The 20,385-nt window shown below is 42.7% G+C and overlaps 1 protein-coding gene across 2 annotated transcripts in view; it reads left to right on the top strand.

The window, feature by feature from the left end:
- AEBP2 (AE binding protein 2) overlaps nucleotides 1–20,385 on the top strand; it is a gene marked incomplete at its 5' end in the record, with an annotated part of 101,339 nt that overhangs the window by 4,429 nt on the left and 76,525 nt on the right. The window contains one exon of one of the 2 annotated variants that reach the window (XM_079938045.1): nucleotides 16,112–16,269. The exons of the other annotated variant lie outside the window; for it this stretch is intronic. Coding sequence (XP_079794171.1) covers nucleotides 16,241–16,269 — 29 coding nt within the window. The remainder of the gene's footprint in view (nucleotides 1–16,111; nucleotides 16,270–20,385) is intronic. 2 annotated transcript variants of the gene reach the window in all.

The following is a 20,385-nucleotide window of genomic DNA, read 5'->3' as shown; positions in this document are numbered from 1 at the left end:
CGGCCGGCGGATTCTTAACCACTGCGCTAACAGGGAAGCCCAACATGGTAGAGTTTTTTTGTTTGTTTATTTGTTTTGTTTTGTTGCTGAGCCATGAGGCTTGCAGGATGTTAGTTCCCCAACCAGGGATTGAAGCCGGGCCATGGCAGTGAAAGCTCCAAGTCCTAACCACTGGACCACCAGGGAATTCCCTCAACATGGTTGAGTTTAAATCGACCATCTTGCTATTTGTTTGCTATTATCTCATCTGTTCTTTAGTCTTTTTTTCTTTTTTTCTTCTTTTGTATTGAGTGCTATCTCTGCTTGGGATCTCCCTCCCTGCACCATTGTCCTTAAAATGGCTCTGGAGCAAAGTAGGGCTTATCTCATTGGTTTCACTTCTCTCAGCTTTGTTCACAGTCCTGCACTCTTGTTGTCCACTGTCTGAAAAGAGTAGTTTCATATATTTTGTCCAGTTTTCTAGTTGTTTACAGAGGGAGGGTGTATGCAGTCCCAGCCACCCAATCAGGGTTTGAAATTAAATTCTAGAATAAGTGGTGTTAAAATATCTAAAATAGGCCCAAGGTGGAGTTGCTCACGCTAAGCCCCACATCAGCAAACCAAAACTTAACCAAGTTTCTCTCCTCAGCTCGCCCAGAAAAGGAAGACCTAGGTCAACCAGTCAGCGCTTGCCAGCTCAGCACAAGTTACCTGACCCAGCTAGAGTTCCCCTTTACCCCATATAAGGAAGGTAGTCCTGCTTTAACCAATCAGGGAATGCCTTGTACCTTCTAGCTTTTGTCTATAAAATCTCTAGCCTTGCACAGCTCTTTGGAGTGCCTTTCTGTCTGCTAGATTGGATGCTACCTGATTCATGAATTGCTGAATAAAAACTTACTGGATCAGTACATTGTCTGTGGGCTTAATAGTATTTAACAAGTTTAAATTAAGCAGGATTAAATAGAAGTATGTATCTACTAGGCAGGAAAATATTTCTGATACTTATTGCTGTTCTTATCCATTCAGCCAGGTTTTATTGAATGCCTACTAAGTGCCAAGCACTTGGTATGGCTCTTGGAGATGCAATGTGAGCAAAAATAGAGATGGCCTCCGCAGACTTTTAGTTTAAGGAGGTACTAACAGGAATTCAACCATGTGGTTATTTGTTCTAGAAAATTCTTATGAAAGCATGTAAAGGAAGCGATCTAGCAGGTGTGGTACAGATGGTGGAAGACTTTCTCATGGAAGCAAATTTGAGCTGAGATCTGAAGAGTGAGTAGGAGTTAATTAGTAGAAGGGGAACAAGCCGGGGGCTTAGGACAGGCTTTGGTGGTAGAAGGAGGCTGAAATCGAGCCAGACGTGATTGCAGTCCTCAGCAGAAAATCAGCAGTTCTCTACTGCTTGAGGTATCTTGAGCAGGAGATTGACATGATCGGATCTGCCTTTTGAATAGATAAGTGTGTCATTCTTGTATATGCATACAATGAAAAGATTCCACTGCACTGAAAATAAACGGACCAGGACAACACGTTTCAGCATGAACACTTCACGCTAACAGGAGCTTAATTGAGGTGCGGGTGGAGAGCAGTGGCAGAATGACACATGCAATGTGACTTTATCTCTATGAGGCGTTAAAACATTCAAGAAAATATACAAAATACACAAAGGGACGCATACTAATGTTGTAAAAGTACACAGATACGTGAGGAAATGATAGAGGTACCTACCATGCTGATATGGTGTTTATCTGCAATATTTAAATACAGGTAGACTGAGGAAAGGAGAATATGATTGGAGAGGGTTACAAGAGGGACACAACCAGATGTATTTTTATTTTATTCATTTATTTACTTAGGCCACACCACGCGGCTTGTGGGTTCTTAGTTCCCTGACCAGGGATTGAACCCAGGCCCTCGGCAGTGAAAGCACAGAGTCCTAACTGCTGGACTGCCAGGGAATTCCCTATTTTTATTTTCTTAACATGTGAGTTGGATACATGAATATACATTATTCCTTACTCCTTTCCGTATGTCTGAAATACTTTATTAACATCACTTTGCAATGCGGAGACGAGATTAGAAAAGATCGAGAATAGATATGGAATAAAAATAATAATTGAGATGGAAAAGCTCTAGGAGATCATTATAGCAGTCTACTTGAGAGATGATGATAGCTTAGACAGGTGAAGTGGTAACAAGTTGGAGAAATCTAGCCGTATTTGAGTAACATTTATATCTAAGAGGTAAAATCAACAAGATCAGCGTATGCTTACATCTGATCCATGTACCTTTCTGTCCATTTTCTTTTCTGAGGCTCTCTTGATCATATCTACTTAGATCTGATGCCAAAAGCTCTGTGCACCAGTGCCAAGTTCAATCTCGGAGACAGAGTTTGGGGTGAAGTAGAAAAGAATAGTTTTATTGCTTTGCCAGGCAAAGAGGGACACAGTGGGCTCCTGCCCCAAAAAACTATGTGTCCCAACCCAGGAGGATTTGATGAGGAGTTTTATAGCAGCGGTTCAAGGGTGGGGTGGCTGATAAGATTAGGGTGTGTGCAGGGCCTGCAATCCTCTAACCTGGTCTCAGGTAATCTTGATGAGCGTCTCTGGTTCCTGGCCTCGGGTGGTTTCCTGGCTACTCCTCCCTTGATTAGCAACTGTTTGAATCTGCCCTTTGGAACTTGGGAAAGGTCATGGAGGTTGGATTCTATTTCCTACAAGCAAGAAAACGGGACAGAAAGGCTTGTGTGCCCAGGAGCCTCACAGGATCCTGCTCGGTTTCAGTTCCACCCTCAATGCCACTGTGATTTCCCACCTGGATTACTACACCAGCCTCTAAACCAAACGCAGAGTTACCTCTTACGTTCAGTCTATTTTCTTCTTTTTTTGGCCGCACCGCGGGACCTGTGGGATTTTAGTTCCCTGACCAGGAATCAAACCCGTGCCCCCTTCAGTGGAAGCATGGAGTCCTAACCACTGGACTGCCAGGAAAGTCCCTCAATCTATTTTCTTTCCTTTTAAAAAAAAAAAAATTATTTATTTATTTGGCTGCGCCGGATCTTCATTGCCACATGCGGGGTATTTAGTTGCAGTGTGCGGAATCTTTACTTGCGGCATGCAGGATCTTTAGTTGTGGCATGCAGACTCTTAGTTGCCGTGTGCATGTGGGATGTATTTCCCTGACCAGGGACGGAACCCAGGTCCCCTGCATTGGGAGCACAGAGACTTAACCACTGGACCACCAGTGAAGTCCCTGGGATTTCCATTTGGGGTGATAAAAAAGTTTTGTAACTAGATAGTGGTGACGTTTTTACACAAGATAGTTGTGAACGTACTTAATGCCACTGAATTGCACGCTTTAAAATGGTTAAAATGGTAAATTTTATCTTACGTGTATTTTACCATAATAGTTTTAAAAAAGACAGAGGGCTTCAGAGTCCGTGCACTTAATCCTCTCACTACCCTGTCCCCTCAAATCTGACTGCTGGCGCACACTTCACGGAATGTAGAGACGCAAACACTCACACACACACACTCTGCCCTTGTCTAAGAAATGCCTACTTACCCTTGAGTCAGCTTAGACCTCACTCTTCTAGACGCATTTCTGGACTGTGTCACCCCTCTCAGGATGAAACTCTCCTCTTTTGTGTCCCTCACAGCTTTAACTTCTCCCCTATCACAGCACTTAGTAACCACTGAGGCCAGCGACTACATGTGTGTATCATCGCTGTATCCCTGCCACTTAGCAGAGTGCTCTGCACATAGTAAATCTTCACTGAATGCATAAGTATGTCATAAATGTTTGTTGTTTTTTAATATGGGCAAACTTGTTTTATTGAGCTTCGCTTCATTGCGCTTTGCAGATTTGTCTTTTTTACAAATTGAAGGTTTGGGGCAACCCCATGTTGAGCAAGTCTATTGGAATCGTTTTTCCAACAGCATTTGCCCACTTTGCTTTTCTGTGTCACATTTTGGTAATTCTTGGCAATATTTCAAGTGTTTTCATTATTATTATATCTGTGATGGTGATCTGTGATCAGTGATCTTTGATGTTACTGCTACACAACTTGCTGAAGGCTCAGATGATGGTTAGTGTTTTTTAGAAAATGGACTCAAATGATGACCAAAATCTGTTCACAGAAGTGATGACAACTGACATTAAACGTATGTTTTTTGTTTGGGGGTGTTGTTTTTGCATTTTTGTTGTTGTTTTGGCTACACCGCGAGGCATGCGGAACTTCCCCAACCAGGGATCGAACCCATGGCCCATGCAGTGGAAGCGCAGAGTTTTAACCACCGGACCACCAGGGATGTCCTAAACATATGTTTTAAAGGATGATGATGGAATTAATTCTAAAAACCTCCTTTGGGCTTCCCTGGTGGCACAGTGGTTAAGAATCCGCCTGCCAATGCAGGCGACACGGGTTTGAACCCTGGTCTGGGAAGATCCCACATGCCACAGAGCAGCTAAGCCCATGCGCCACAACTACTGAGCCTGAACTCTAGAGCCCGCGAGCCACAACTACTAAGCCCGTGTGCCACAACTACTGAAGCCCACACACCTAGAGCCCGTGCTCTGCAGCAAGAGAAGCCACTGCAAGAGAAGCCCGCGCACTGCAAAGAAGAACCAAAGCCAGCCAGCCAGCCATAAATAAATAAATAAATAAATAAATAAACATCCTTTGAGGATCCACCGTATTTCCAGCGTTGTGCTGCATGTTGTATAGGATGTATAAGACATAGTTACGGCACAGAGGGACACTCTGTTAGCACTGCCCAAACGAAGAGGACACCCACAACTACTTGCTCTAGTTGAATGACAGTGAACCCTGCCTTTCTCCCTTCCTACCAGGGATCCCTTGTTCAGCAAGGTACTGAGGATGGTGGCATGAACCAGACTGTGGTCACTGCTTACGGTTTACCCAACCATCTGCCCATCCTCAGACATCATAACTTCCCCCAAAGTTTCCTCTTCTATATGTAAAAGAAGTTGGGAAATTCCCCAGTCCTGTACCTGGCTCTAAGGAGAAGCTCAAAAACTATTAGTTCCCTTTGCCCCCTCTCCATCCTCCCAAGGGCTGCAAAAGAAGGGCTGTGTGTTCTGGAAGCCCGGCTCCAAGTTCAACCATTTGATAGACTAAAATGTTTCTTAATAAAAGAGAAACTAGAAACTTACGAAGAGAATGCCTGCATTTTTGTAGAAACATGGCTTTTAAGTTGTTAATGATATCTAGGTTCAATGGAACTATAATGATTAGAGAATCAAATCTCTGTCAGAGCAGAAGTCTATGTGATTTTTCTAGAGAGAAGGCCATTAAAAGACACTTTCTCTACCAAATTCTTTTTTTTTTTTTTTTTCCCGGTACGCAGGCCTCTCACTGTTGTGGCCTCTCCTGTTGTGGAGCACAGGCTCCAGACACACAGGCTCAGCGGCCATGGCTCACGGGCCCAGCCACTCCGCGGCATGTGGGATCTTCCCGGACCGGGGCACGATCCTGTATCCTCTGCATTGGCAGGCGGACTCTGAACCACTGCGCCTCCAGGGAAGCCAACCAAATTCTTATTTTACCTCCTAAGATTTCTTCCCAACTAAGATATCCTATCTTTGCTAGCTGTTTCTCCAGCCTGTTGCATCTTGCCTACAAAGATAACAAACAAATTAACAGTAATAAAGCACAATCTTGCTGGCAGGTTGGATGAGAAGGCTTTCAATATGAGAAATTGCTCTGGAACTATGGTGGAAGGTAACGTGGGTTATAACGTGAACCGGTTTGCAGGGCAGAAATTGAGACACAGATGTAGAGAACAAATGTATGGACACCAAGGGGGGAAAGTGGCGGGGTGGGGGCAGTCGTGGTGGGAGATTGGGATTGACATGTATACACTGATGTGTATAAAATTGATGACTAATAAGAACCTGCTGTATAAAAAAATAAAATTCAAAAATTCAAAAAAAAATTTAAAAAAGAAAACTCTGTGAATGTTATATATATAAGTATATGTTATATGTATATACCAAATCAATCAGTCAGTCACTGTGAATGTTCGGCGATTCCTAGTGGTGACCTCTTGTTATAGCAGGGAAATAAACTGAATGTGTAGACAGATTCAGAAATGAGGGGAGAAACACAAGGGTTATTTTTCTACCCCTAGCATCTCACTTAAAACATTCAGGTACAAGGGACTTCCCCAACGGTCCAGTGGTTATGACTCCACCTTTCAATGCAGGGGGCATGGGTTTGATCCCTGGTCAGGGAACTAAGATCCCACATGCCTTGGGGTGCAGCCAAAAAATTAAAAAAATAAATAAATATAAATAAATAAATAAATTGCACATATCTTTAAAAAATTTTCAGATGTGAAATAATTGTGTTTAAATGAAGAATCTAGGCCAACTCACTCAGCTTGTCGTACACTGGTGCCAAGGAGACCAAAGGCGTCCCCCCAGGGGACCAAGGGATTCAGACACAGGCACATTTTCTTCCATCATCACCACCTCTAATCCTGCTTTGTCACCTCAAAAACAATGCTGTAAATTCCCAAGGGATTTAAGAAAGCAGTGTAGACAGAACCTTTTCAACACTCCTGGGGAAAGTGTGTCTTTATATTTTCTTTTATATATCAGTAGCATCCTCTTCACATTCAAGGGCCTGCCTGATCTTAAAAAATAAACTTAAGAAACTTATATTAAGTGAATAATGTTGAAGTTCATGTTCAAGGGCAGCATGCCTCTTGACAAAGGAGATTTGGACGCATAAGAGCCTCACATGTGTAAGTGCTTTAGATCCTGATTTCCTTTTAGGTCACAGGTCTCTTTTCCCTTGCCAACCTCATACATAATGCAGTGGTATCCACTTTCAGTGAAAGCTTGATTGATTTCTTCTCTTTCAAAAGCAATCATGAGAATGAAGCAATTAAACTTAATAACACACAGTAGAAAGAAAACAGCTCTGTTTGTGTTTCAGTCTTACCTCAGGAAGATCATATGGCTTTTGCATAATTTTAAAGAATTTTATAACAATAGTTACATGGATTTTTTTTTGGGGGGGGGTATACTCTTAATTGAATCAACCTGTCCAAACAGCTCACAATTTATGAAGTTGAAGTGTTCTTAAGTAATTGGATAGGAGGTTTCTTAGTAGGATATTAAAGGGCATTTAGAGTGAATAAGGACAGCATTGTAGATGTAACTTACGACTTGGGTTTATCTTACAAATAGGCAGATATTAATGACCTAATGTCCTATCTCTTCCAAAATGATATAGAGCAACAAATTATTGTCATTTATTTTAATCAGCAAAGAGTTAAAAACTTCCTGAAGTGTTTCTTTAAATTTTTAATTAACTTCTTCATTTAAATTTCCCTCCTAATCAACATGCAGGTACACCCGGTAACTACTTCTTTCTTGTTCTTATTAATCTGCCAATGTTACGCTTTTCATAAAAATACAGAGAATACTTTTTATAAACTAATTGGAACCAGATAAATTAAATCTACATTTTATTTCTTTTTTTTAAATAAATTTATTTATTTTATTTATTTATTTTTGGCTGTGTTGGGTTTTCGTTGCTGCGGTGGGCTTTCTCTAGTTGCGTCAAGCAGGGGCTGCTCTTCGTTCCAGTGTGTGGACTTCTCACTGCGGTGGCTTCTCTTGTTGCGGAGCACGGGCTCTAGGCGTGTGGGCTTCAGTAGTTGTGACTCATGGGCTCTGGAGCACAGGCTCAGTAGTTGTGGTGTACGGGCTTAGTTGCTCCGCAGCGAGTAGGATCTTCCTGGACCAGGGTTCGAACCCGTGTCCCCTACATTGGCAGGCAGATTCTTAACCACTGCACCACCAGGGAAGCCCCTACATTTTAGTTCTAATCTAATTTTCACAGAGTTTTAGAAGTTTGAGTTCGGGGCTTTCCTAAAGGGAAACCCCAGAGTAATTCTTAGCTCTGAGGTTTTTCACAGCACCTTACCAATAAATATAATCTATCCATTTAGGTAGAAAATTTAAAAACTTTTTAAAGATATTTTGGCTGTTTTAATAGGTGTGTAGTAGTGCTACAGCAACTCTCATTCATTGCTGATGGGAACGCAAAATTGTACAACCACTTTGGAAGATAGCTTGGCAGTTTCTTAGAAAACGAAACATACTCTTAGCGTACAATCCAGCAATCACACTCTTTGGTATTTACCCAAATGAACTGAAAATTTGTGTTCACACAGAAAACATGAACACAAGTTTATCTCAGCTTTATTCATAATTGCCGAAACTTGGAAGCAACCAAGAGGTCCTTCAGGAGGTGAATGGATCAATAAATTGTGGTACCTCCAGACAATGGAATATTATTCAGCACTAAAAAGTACATGAAAAGAGAAGGAAGAGCCTTAAATGCATACTACTTCATGAAAGAAGCCATTTTGGAAAGGCTCCATAGTGTATGATTTCAACTGTATGACATTCTGGAAAAGGCAAGACTATGGAGACAGTAAAAAAATTAGTGGTTTCCAGGGGTTAGAGGGCGGGAGGGAAGAATAGGCAGAGCACAGAGGATTTTTAGGGCAGGAAACTCTTCTGTGTGATACTATAATGATGGATGTCATTATACATTTGTCCAAACCATAGAATGTACAACACCAAAAGTGAACCCTAACATGCACTATGGACTTTGGGTGATTCTGATGTGTCAGTATAGGTTCATCAGTTGTAACGAATGTACCACTCTGGTGCTGGATAGGGGGAGAAGGTATGTGTGTGTAGGGATAGAGGTATATGAGAACTCTGTACTCTGCTTCACTTTGCTGTGAGCCTAAAACAGCACTAAAAAGTAAAGTTTTGATTTAAAAAATGTATTGAGCACTTCCTACTTTGAGCTAAGCAATGTGCTAGAGATACAAAGATGGATTCTGACAACATATCTGCCTTGAAAGAGCTCACAGTCTTGCAGGGAAACAAAGAAACACTTGATGCTCTAATGGAATGATGGGTGTTGCTGCCGTGAAAGTGTATCTTTCATATAGGGAGATACAAAGATGGGATTTTCTTCTATGGGATGGGGAACACAAGGAAAGGATTTCCAGAGGAAATGGAAGTGAGGTTTGGTGAGACGGTGGTGTTAGAGTTCTTTTCTACTGTGCTACAACCAGACACCAAAGAAATGATTCTTAGTGTTGTCTCCTTTCCACTCCCTAAAAAATGTGTAACTGAGAGGGAACTAGGGAGGGAGACATACCAACCAATGTTTTACTTGCTCTTATGAGCAGCCCAGGATGAGGTCCAAATAACCATTGAAAATATTAAAAGATTCTATTCTTCAAACATTTATTCAGTACCTATTAGGAACCAAATGAAGAGTGGAAGAGAATTTGGTCAAGTTCATAAACTACATTATCAACCCATGCTTCAGCCTCCAGCTTTTCTCACTTGATATTCTGTCCCCCGTGATATCGGGACTAGCCCTAGACAGAAATATCTGGAAGCACATCATTGTCTCAGGTGAATATCTCCAGCTGCATGTTTGACATCTCCACTTGAATGTCTCGAAAGCACCTTTAATACAACGTGCTGAAAACTGAGTTCACACACTTTCGCTCTAAACCTAGTCCTCCTCCAGTTCTTAGCTCATGATTGGCGTCACTCTCTGTGCAGCTGCGCAGACAGACCCCAAGGAGCTATCGCAGTCATGGCTCTTCCTGCCTTACCCCCGACATCTGCCTCCCAGTCCTGCTGTTGGACCTTCGTATTCCTCAAGTGTATGCTCTTCTCTTCATCTCTTCCTCCGTCTCCCAGATCAAACTACCATCAACACTAACTTTTTATCTCCCCCCAATCCATTTTCCCCCTGCACAAAAATGGAAACTTGAGCACATCCTTCCACTTAAAATCTGTAGTATCATAAATAATAAAGATTTAGGGAATTCCCTCGTGGTCCAGTGGTTAGGACTCTGCGCTTCCACTGCAGGGAGCACAATCTCTGGTAGGGGAACTACGATCCTGCAAGCCGCATGGCCAAAAATAATAATAATAAAGATTTAGTCTCTGTCCCTGGTTCCTGGCATATAGCTCCTAAAACCCTTGGAATCTCTGGAGTGATAAGAAAATCTTTTGTATTCTATTGAGGTGACTGGTGTCTGGGGACACCTAGATAGCTCTAGGCTAGGGACTGTTCACCAGGAAAGACCAAACCATGTGATTAGAGGGTTGGAACTTTCACACACACCCTCCACACCCGACCTCTGGAGAGGGGAGAGGGGCTGGGGGTTGAGACCAATCACCAAGTCCAATCACCAATGACCAATGATTTAACCATTTGTTCCTGTATAATGAAACCTCCATAAAATCCTCTAAATAATGGAGTTTGGAGAGCTCCTAGTTGGTGAACACATCAAGGTACTGGGAGGATGGCCCACCCACCCAGAAAGGTCATGGAAGCTTCGAGCCTCTTCCCCCATACCCTGCCCTACGCATCTTTTCCACTGGCTGTTCTTGAGTTCTGTCTTTTATAATAAACCAGTAACAGCAGGTAAAGCAATTTCCTCAGCTCTGTGAGTCAGTCTAGCCAATTTCTAAATCTGAGGAGATGGTTCTGGGAACCCCCAAATTATAGTCGGTCATTCAGAAGTAAGAGTGTTCTGGACTTGCAGTTGGCGTCTGAGGTGAGAGCAGTCTTGTGGGACTGAGCCCTTTAACCTGTGGGGTCTGACGCTAACTCCGGGTAGATCGTGTCAGAATTGAATTGAATTCTTGCACATCTAGTTGGCATCAAAGTGTTGGAGTCATGGTGTTGGAAAAGACAGAAGTGGTGTCAGGAGTGGTATAAGTAAAAACAGCCCAAAACCCTTCAAAGGGTTTCCATTGTTTATGGACCAAAGACCAAAATCCCTTAAGGTCCCACAAAGTGCTGCACGCTCTCTGGCTCACACCTGCTCCTTTTTCAGCCTAACTGTGAGCTGTTCTCCTGGGTCACCAGTGCTCCAGTAGTTCTCCTTGACTAATAAATATTAGGTTTCATGACCTGTTCAAAATTTTGTGTCAGTTCAGGAAAAATAATATGAATCATTTTGAAAGAGTCACCAGGTGTAAGATTAACCTCATTAAAAAAAAAAAAAACGGGGCTTCCCTGGTGGCGCAGTGGTTGAGAGTCAGCCTGCCGATGCAGGGGACACGGGTTCGTGCCCCGGTCCGGGAAGATCCCACATGCCGCGGAGCGGCTGTGCCCGTGAGCCATGGCCGCTGAGCCTGTGTGTCTGGATCCTGTGCTCCACAACGGGAGAGGCCACAACACTGAGGGGCCCGCGTACCGCAAAAAACAAAAAAAAGTTTGTGTATCTGTTCACCTGCTGAAGAACATCTCTGTTGTTTCCAAGTTTTGGTAACTATGAATAACACTGCTATAAACATGTGTATGCAAGTTTTTGTGTAGACATAACTCTTCAGCACACTTGGGTAAATACCAAGAAACACAATTGCTGGACTGCATGGTAAGAGTATGTTCAGTTTTGTAAGAGACTGCCAAACTGTCTTCCAAAGTGGCATTTTGCCTTAAGCCAGCAAAGAATGAGAGTTCCTGCGGTTCCTGTGGCTCCTCGCCAGCATTTGGTATTATCAGCGTTTTGGATTTTCACCATTCTAATAGGTGTGTAGTGATATCTTATTGTTTTAATTTGTAATTCCCTAATAATATATAATGTTGAGCATCTTTTCATATGCTTACTTGCCATCTGTATATCTTCTCTGTTCAAGTCCTGTGCATTTAAAAAATCTTTTTTGGGGGGTGCCTTGCCACACGACTTGCGGGATCTTGTTTCCCCAACCAGGGATTGAATCGAGGCTCCGGCACTGAAAGCACTGAGTCCTAACCACTGGACAACCAGGGAATTCCCATCCAGTGCATTTTTAATCAGGTTGTTTGTTCATTTTCTTATTGCGAGGCTTTTCCCCCCCCAGACACCAAATATATTGTGTCTTTTCCAACACCATCAATTCTCCAATTCTCTGACACCAACGTGGTATCCAACAATTCCATTCATCTGGCAATGTCTACCTGGAGTTAGCATCAGATCCCACAAGTTAAAGGGCTCAGGCTCAAAAGACTGTCCCACTTCAGATGCCAACTGCAAATGACATACCCAGGCTACATACAGTTTTGCCTGATCAACTACAAATTCAGGGGTTCTCATGAGCCACTCTCATGTTCAATAATTTGCTACAATGGCTCACAAAACTCAGGAAAGCATTTTAATTATATTTAGGATAAAGGATGCAACTCATGAAGAGTCAAATGGAGAGATTCACAGGACAAAGTATGGGGGTAGGAGGAATCAAGAAGCTTTCACACCCACTCTGTATATACCACCCTCCTAGTACTTGAATGGGTTCACCAACTCTCTTAGAGCTCCATGTCCAGCCTCCTGAGGTTGGTGGGTGGAGCTGAGAGCTCTGACTCTCTAATCATTAGGTCTAGGTTTTCTAAGGGCCCCACCATGAGCCACCTCATTAGCACAAATCCATTGTGGTGGGAGGGGCTGGTTATGAATAAAAAGATACTCCTGTTACTCAGAAAATTCCTAGGGTTTTAGGAGTTCTGTGTTAGGAACTGGGGGCAAAGACCAAATATATTTTCACGATACCCAATTATTGTTGAGCTTTAAGAGATCTTTGTATATTTTGGCTAACAGTCCATCATCAGATATGTCTTTTACAAATATTTTCTCCCAGTCTGTGGCTCGTCTTTTCATTCTTTTGGCAATGTCCTTCACTGAGCAGAAGTTTTTAATTTTAATAAAAAATAGCTCATCAATTTTTCTTTTATGGATCATGCTTCTGGTGTTATCGTTTTTTCTTTCTTTCTTTTCTTTCTTTTATTTTTTTGGCTGTGATGCACAGCTTGTGGGATCTTAATTCCCTGACCACGGATTGAACCCGTGCCCTTGGCAGTGAACATGCAGAGTCCTAACCACTGGACCACCAGGGAATTCCTCTGGTGTTATATTTAAAAAGGCATCCACCATACTCATGGTTATCTAGGTTTTCTCCTAATCTGTCTTCTAGGAGTTGTATACTTTTTACATTTTACATTTAGGTCTATGATCCTTTTTTTTTGCAATACGCGGGCCTCCCACTGCTGCGGCCTCTCCCGCTGTGGAGCACAGGCTCTGGACGCACAGGCTTAGCGGCCATGGCTCACGGGCCCAGCTGCTCCGCGGCATGTGGGATCCTCCCAGACCAGGGCACGAACCCGTGTTCCCTGTATAGGCAGGCGGACTCCCAACCACTGCACCACCAGGGAAGCCCTGTGATCCATTTTGAGTTAACTTTTGTGAAGGATGTAAAGTCTGTGTCTAGATTCTCTTTTTTTTTTCTTTTTGGATGTGGATATCCACTTGTTACAGATTTTGCTCCTTTGTCAAATGTATATTTTGAGTTAAAAAAAGGTATGGCACAGATTAATATTTTGCTACTCTACCCTTTGTATAAAAATAAAGATTAGGATTTAGAGAATACATATATGTAGTTACCTAAATATCCATAAAATGTCTCAGAAAGAGTTACACTCCTTACTGCAACAAAAACAAAATCAAAACAAACTTACAACATTAGCTGTTTTGGAAAGGAAAGATTGGGCAGCTAGGGGTTAGGGATAGAAAGACTTTTCCTGTATATCCTTTCTCAGTTTGGATTAACGTGAATGAATTACCTATACTAGTCAAATGACAAAACTAGAACAATTTAGTAGCAAGTTTGATGTCCTTTATTTAAGGGAAATATTCCATGGATTGGGGGAGTCCAGTGCCTCAGGAGCAGTGGCCTAAGATCTGGGGCAGGAGCGAGTTTTACAGAGTATTAGAAGAGGTAACGTGGAAATAGGGCATGATGGGCTAGGAGGTGGGGGATTTCCTTATAAGGCCAGCCGTTCTATTTTCTATGGTCAGGTAAGCTAGTGAAAGCTGAGTTAGAGGATTTTGATTGGTTAGGTTCAGTTTCTTGACAGGTGTTTCCCATAAACACAGGCTGATTTAGGTTGAAATTTGTGATGTGGGCCAGGCCACGGAGGCTGGCTTCATTTTGTGAGTCCCAGTGTACAAGTTGTCTTGATCAATACAGAAAAAGAAAATATAAAATATGCAAAAATTACCAAGTTTTTTTTGTGTGTGTGTGTGTTTCTCTTCTGGAAGATGTACTTTATGCATATATAAGCAAATATGTATTTATCTTTTCTACCTGGAATAGAGTTTGGCTTAGGATAGGCGATAAACTAGACAAGGGAAGAATGACACTCCAGAAAGAATCCAACTTGACTACAAAAGCTAGCAGTCTTCAACTGAAGATTTTTTAAAAAATTTTATTGAAGTATAGTTGATTTACAATGTTGTATTTAATTTCTGCTGTACTATAGCAAAATGACTCAGTTATACATACATATATTCTTTTTCACATTATTTTCCGTTATGGTTTATCACAGGATATTGAATATAGTTCCCTGTGCTGTACAGTAGGACCTTGTTGTTTATCCATTCTATATATAATAGTTTGCATCTGCTAACCCCAAACTCCCAATCCATCCCTCCCCCACACTCCCTCCCCTTTGGCAACCACAAGTCTGTTCTCTATATTTGTGAGTCTGTTTTTGTTTCATGGATATGTTCCTTTGTGTCATATTTTAGATTCCACGTATAAGTGATATCATATGGCAGTTGTCTCTCTTTCTAACTTATTTCATTTAGTATAATTTCTAGGTCCATCCATATTGCTGCAGATGGCATTATTTCATTCTTTTAAATGGCTCATATTCCATTGTATATATGTACCACATCTTCTTTATCCATTCATCTGTCGAAGGACATTTAGGTTGGTTCCATGTCTTGGCTATTGTAAATAGTGCTGCTATGAACATTGGGGTGCCTGTATCTTTTCGAATTATGGTTTTCTCTGGATATATGCCCAGGAGTGGGATTACAGAATCATATGGAAACTCTATTTTTAGTTTTTTGAGGAACCTGTATATTGTCTTCCATAATGGCTGCATCAACTGGTGTTTTTTTTTTCAACTGGTGTTTTTAATTAGCTTATTTAATTTTGCAATACCAAAGCAAAAAAAAAAAAAAGTTTTCTGTATCATTTAATCTACCTGCATTGGTATTTCCCTGGCAGATGGCTGCAAAATCACATTAGTTCAGTTACAGAATTTTGCACTATATTAGGCACAACTATTTCCCTTGGATCCTCATTAAATAATGTTGAATCAACTTTCTGCCTATAGCATTTGCGCTAAAAAAAAAAAAAAAAAGACCAAAAAAAACCAAACAAAAACTCCATTGCATTATTCTCCATACCCTTAGAGAAATAGAAAAAGTGAATGAATATCTTCTCTCAAAGGGTTAAATTCAGAATTTTTTTTTTAAACCCACTGGAAAATGGCTTCCACATTCCAAAGGATAAGGAAGGAAAACTATGAAATCCTTTTGAATGGATTTGTTCAGCAGGGGAAGAGCTGGCTCATTTTCCACGTGGGCTGCCAAGTTCACCAGGCGTGGGGGGAAATGATTTTATTCTTTCTTACTTCACATACATTTTTAAACTGCAGTCTTATGGAAATGAAAATCCCATTTGGAGATCAGATTCTTCAGATGGATTTAATTTATATACCATTTGACCAAGTCAATCAGGCCAGGCTTAGTAGATGGCTTTTTTCATTACAATGTTGTGGGCTTTGCTGAGGAATCTTTTTTTTTCTAGGTTACAGAAAGTCGATGTAGCAAGTACTGCATCTAATTTAGGTTTTGTAGCTAATTATCTGTGGACTGCATGAAAATTTTCTTCAGAGCAATAATTATGTTGCCTCTCCTTAAAAGCAAACTTTCTGAATTATTGTCTGATTTAACCTTCTAAAATCTAGAGTTTTCCCCAGATTCGCTGATGGCTAAATACGATCAAGGGAACTGAGTTCAGCCTGTAGCTTGTGTAGTTGTCAGAAATGTGCAAGGATGGAGCAGACCAGGGCAAGAAAACAGTACAAGCAAAGCTTCTCCTCTAAGAGATCAAACTCTGTCTCATTCTAAGAAAGGGCCCAGTGTCCAAACTTCGCTGCTACGCCTCCTTTTTCTTATTGTTGGAAAATACCAATGAGTTAATTTTCTGTATCTTACAGAGCTGAAGCCTGTTGGATTTAACAGATAATTGCGTACCAGCAAGTGCACCCACATGAAAATGTGTGCCCTGGGATTAACAGAAGAAACTTTAGCCACTATTCTCCCTTCAAGGGAAGTTGGAGTAAAGCATGCCTCCTGCCACTTCATTATGTCAGAGGTTTGTGTCTCCCGTTAGTAAATCCACAGAGAGCAGGGACTTCCTGCCAGCCAAATGGTGTAGATGGAATAGATTCAAATATTTGAGACAGAACCTGCATTGTGTCTGGTCTTTTCACAGACGTTTTCTCTAGCTGAGGGAGTCTGTGCGAACGCCCTGCTCTCTCCACAGCCTCCCTGTGCCTCTAGGAATTGCCTCTCTCCTTTTTCTAGGCTTTCTCCATCTCCTTTCCAACCGGCAGAAGATTTCTGAATTCTCTGCCAGAGACTCTACAAATCCTGGCACATAGTAGGTGTTCAGTCAGTATTTTCTGAATAAATAAAAATACCAAATGATGACATACTTGATCTGTTTGCTGGAAGGCTGGAAATGATCAAAACTCTTTCTGCCCATGTGGATCTTGATAGCCAAGAATTCTGGGGCGGGAAGCATTTTGAAGACCTTTCATTGATGTGAGCTTGAAGAGATCTGTCATTGATATGCCAGCAATGTAAAGAGCTGCATGGGAGGCAATGGAGAGAAGACATGACATGCTTTACAAATGCTAAAATGCATAATTTGTTGTGGGTAAACTAACTTTTGTTACTTAAAGTTAACTTCCATATCAGTGGCCTGGAGAAGTTGATGACAGAAGTGACTAGGTTCACTGAAAGTTCTCAGAGATGCTAACAGACGTGAAACGCACACCATTCGTGAAACACACAACCATTTTTTTTTGTTTTTTTGGCTGCATTGGGTCTTCGTTGCTGCACGTGGGCTTTCTCTAGTTGCGGCGAGCGGGGGCTGCTCTTCGTTGTGGTGCGCAGGCTTCTCATTGCGGTGGCTTCTCTTGTTGCGGAGCACGGGCTCTAGGTGTGCGGGCTTCAGTAGTTGTGGCATGTGGGCTCAGTAGTTGTGGCGCATAGGCTTAGTTGCTCCGTGGCATGTGGGATCTTCCCCGACTAGGGCTCGAACCCGTGTGCCCTGCACTGGCAGGCGGATTCTTAACCACTGCACCACACAGTCATTTTGCTGACCGATAAACTAAAGGACTGGCAAAGCTTTTGGCAAATGATTGAAAGTCAGCATGTGGGAACTTGGACTACAATTTGGGAGTGGATCTTCTGAAACCACTTAACTCCACTAAACAAACCAACAAACCTACTCTCATATTTTATAAAACACAAAGGAAATCATCTTAGGATCTAGTGTTCATCATTAGCTCTAGTGTTATACGAACAGCACAGCTTATTTGATAACTCACAATATTAGAAACTGGTCAGAGAAGAGGATGCTCCTCATTTCAGCATGGTACCCCCCTGGGCAGGCAGTGTGTGCCCTGACTGCTATGCCACAGGCCAGGTAAGGAGACCCAGCGTGGCCAGATATCCACATGGATTCGAGAGAAAAAGCAACGAGAATTTCCTCTTCTGCCTTAGCTCACTTAACCAGAGGAGCCTCAGGACTCTGGAGAGGGCCGTTTTGCATCTCTGCGCTGGGATTTTACAAATTACTACCTCATAGGGTTGGAAGAATTAAATGAGTTAATCCACATATAATTCTTAGAACAATGTCTGGCAGAAGTAAAGACAATAAATTCTCCTTCTCCTGGAACTTCCCTGGTGGCGCAGTGGTTAAGAATCCACCTGCCTGGGCTTCCCTGGTGGCGCAGTGGTTGAGAGTCCGCCTGCCGATGCAGGGGACGCAGGTTTGTGCCCTGGTCCGGGAGGATCCCACATGCCGCGGAGCAGCTGGGCCCGTGAGCCATGGCCGCTGAGCCTGCGCGTCCGGAGCCTGTGCTCTGCAACGGGAGAGGCCACAACAGTGAGAGGCCCGCGTACCGCAAAAAAAACAAAGAAAACAATCCGCCTGCCAGTGCAGGTGATATGGGTTCGATCCCTGGTCCGGGAAGATCCCACATGCCACGGAGCAACTAAGCCCGTGCGCCACAACTACTGAGCCCGCGCGCCTGGAGCCCGTGCTCCACAACAAGAGAAGCCACCGCAATGAGAAGCCCGCACACCGCAGTGAAGAGTAGCCCCCACTGACCGCAACAAGAGAAAGCCCGCACACAGCAATGAAGACCCAATGCGGCCAAAAATAAATAAATAAAATTAAAAATAATAGTAATAAATAAATTCTCCTTCTCCTCTCCTTCTTCCTCTCCCTCACCCTTTCCCTCCTCTTCCCTTTCACCATCCCTTCCCCCCTCCTCCTCATTATTATTTTTACCATCATCTCAGGTCTTGGCAGGTCCAAAACCTCCACCACGGCTGGAACATTTCCTGAAGGAAACAGATGTATTAACTCTCTGTTAAGCTCTTCTAGAGAAACTAGGATTTAATGAGCACCAACTATGTTACAGGAAGAAAGGCTTTACTTACGACTCTTTCACTCCTCACAATAATGCTAAAAAAAGTAATGATGATCACTCACATTTTAGAGATGAAGAAACAGGCACGACCAAGTCAGGTGAAGCCCAAAGTCTCCTGGCAAATGGTTGGCTTGGATTTGGAAAGGTCCATTCAGTACCCATTTCTCATCACCCGCATATGAGGTAGAGATCGTAGATCCCTGCCATTTGGGTGAAGCAGGTTTTGCACCTTCCCAGGCAACTGCCTGCCCAGTGTGTACCCTCTGCAGGGCTGTCTTGTCCTGACAAAAGCACCTTTCAGCAGTCACATGTAGGCTTTGTCTGGATCCTCAGAGGCCCTAGGAATCTCAGATCTTCAGGTGCCAAAATTCAGGTAACCTATGGACCGTTACCAAGAACGCACGCTTTGATTTCCAAAGTGTTTATAAGAGGAAATCCTAAACTCCGTGTGTGATGTGCTGAAATTGTTTGTACAGGTGAGGTGCCTGAGATCTCAGGGTGGGGACCGGGCAAGGTGAGGAAGGTACCCAGGACACAAAATTTAAAAAGATGCCTTCATGCAAGCACAGGCGTGGCATTCTTCTGTCCCAGGCGTTTTCTGTCCCAGGCGTCTCTCCTCGCCCTAGTCCCCGCCTGACTAGTCAGCAAACATTGAATAGATCCGGGTACCTACGTGGGGACAGAAGGCAGTAGAAAAGTGGTCTGAGGCTAGATCCTAGGGAGCCTTCGGAGCCGTACCTGAGAGTCTGCGTATTACACCACTGGCCAGTGTTTCTCCAAGTGTGGTGTTGGAATTCTCAAATTGACTAGAAAGGTCTTTGCTACGGAGAATACACGTTAGCTTGGCTGAGTCCTTTGGAAACCTTCTTCCTTTCTGGGAAAGAGATAAATGAGATGATGTTGGTAAAAGTATCTAGTAAAGTCATTATGAGTTCTATAATTTTCTTTAACATATTTTAGCCTGTATTTGGGGATATTACATGTGTACCACTTAGATTAGGCTGTAATTCAGATGCTACCAGCATTCTAATCTGGAAGGTACAAGCCAGTAACAGCCAAATGAAAGGCAAGATCCTCATTGGGTCTGGTTTTTAAAAATCAACTGTAAACGCCTTTTGGGGACAAATGTGAAAATCTGAGTACAGGCTGGGCATGAGAGGATATTAGGGATTACTGTTAATTTTATTCAGTGTGATGGTGGTATTGTGATCATGGGGAAATGTATTAGGGTGTTAGAAATGCATCATAAAGTATTTAAGGGTGAGGGCTTCCCTGGTGGCGCAGTGGTTGAGAGTCCGCCTGCCGATGCAGGGCACACGGGTTCGTGCCCCGGTCCGGGAAGATCCCGCATGCCGCGGAGCAGCTGGGCCCGTGAAGCCATGGCCGCTGAGCCTGCGCGTCCGGAGCCTGTGCTCCGCAACGGGAGAGGCCACAACAGTGAGAGGCCCGCGTACCACACACACACAAAAAGTGTTTAAGGGTGAAATATCATGATGTCTATAATTAACTATGTAATACTTGAGCAAATATGATAAAATGTTAAGAGTATTAGGACTAGGTTATGAGTATATGGGTGTTCATTAAACTATTCTCTCCACTTTTCTGTATGTATAAAAAAATGTTTATAATGAAAAGCTAAAGGAAAAAAAAAAATAACACGCAGGCCAGGGGTGGTGGTTTTCTTGCTTTCAGAGGCAGCTTTTGCAAATGCTTCTGTTACCCGTAACTTGACCAACCATGACACTTTATAATTTGCCAACCAA

This window comes from Stenella coeruleoalba (assembly GCF_951394435.1).
Source record: "Stenella coeruleoalba genome assembly, chromosome: 11".
Classification (NCBI taxonomy): Eukaryota; Metazoa; Chordata; class Mammalia; order Artiodactyla; family Delphinidae; genus Stenella; species Stenella coeruleoalba.
Note: the sequence above shows the minus strand (reverse complement) of the source record. Positions and strands in the feature narration are given on the sequence as shown.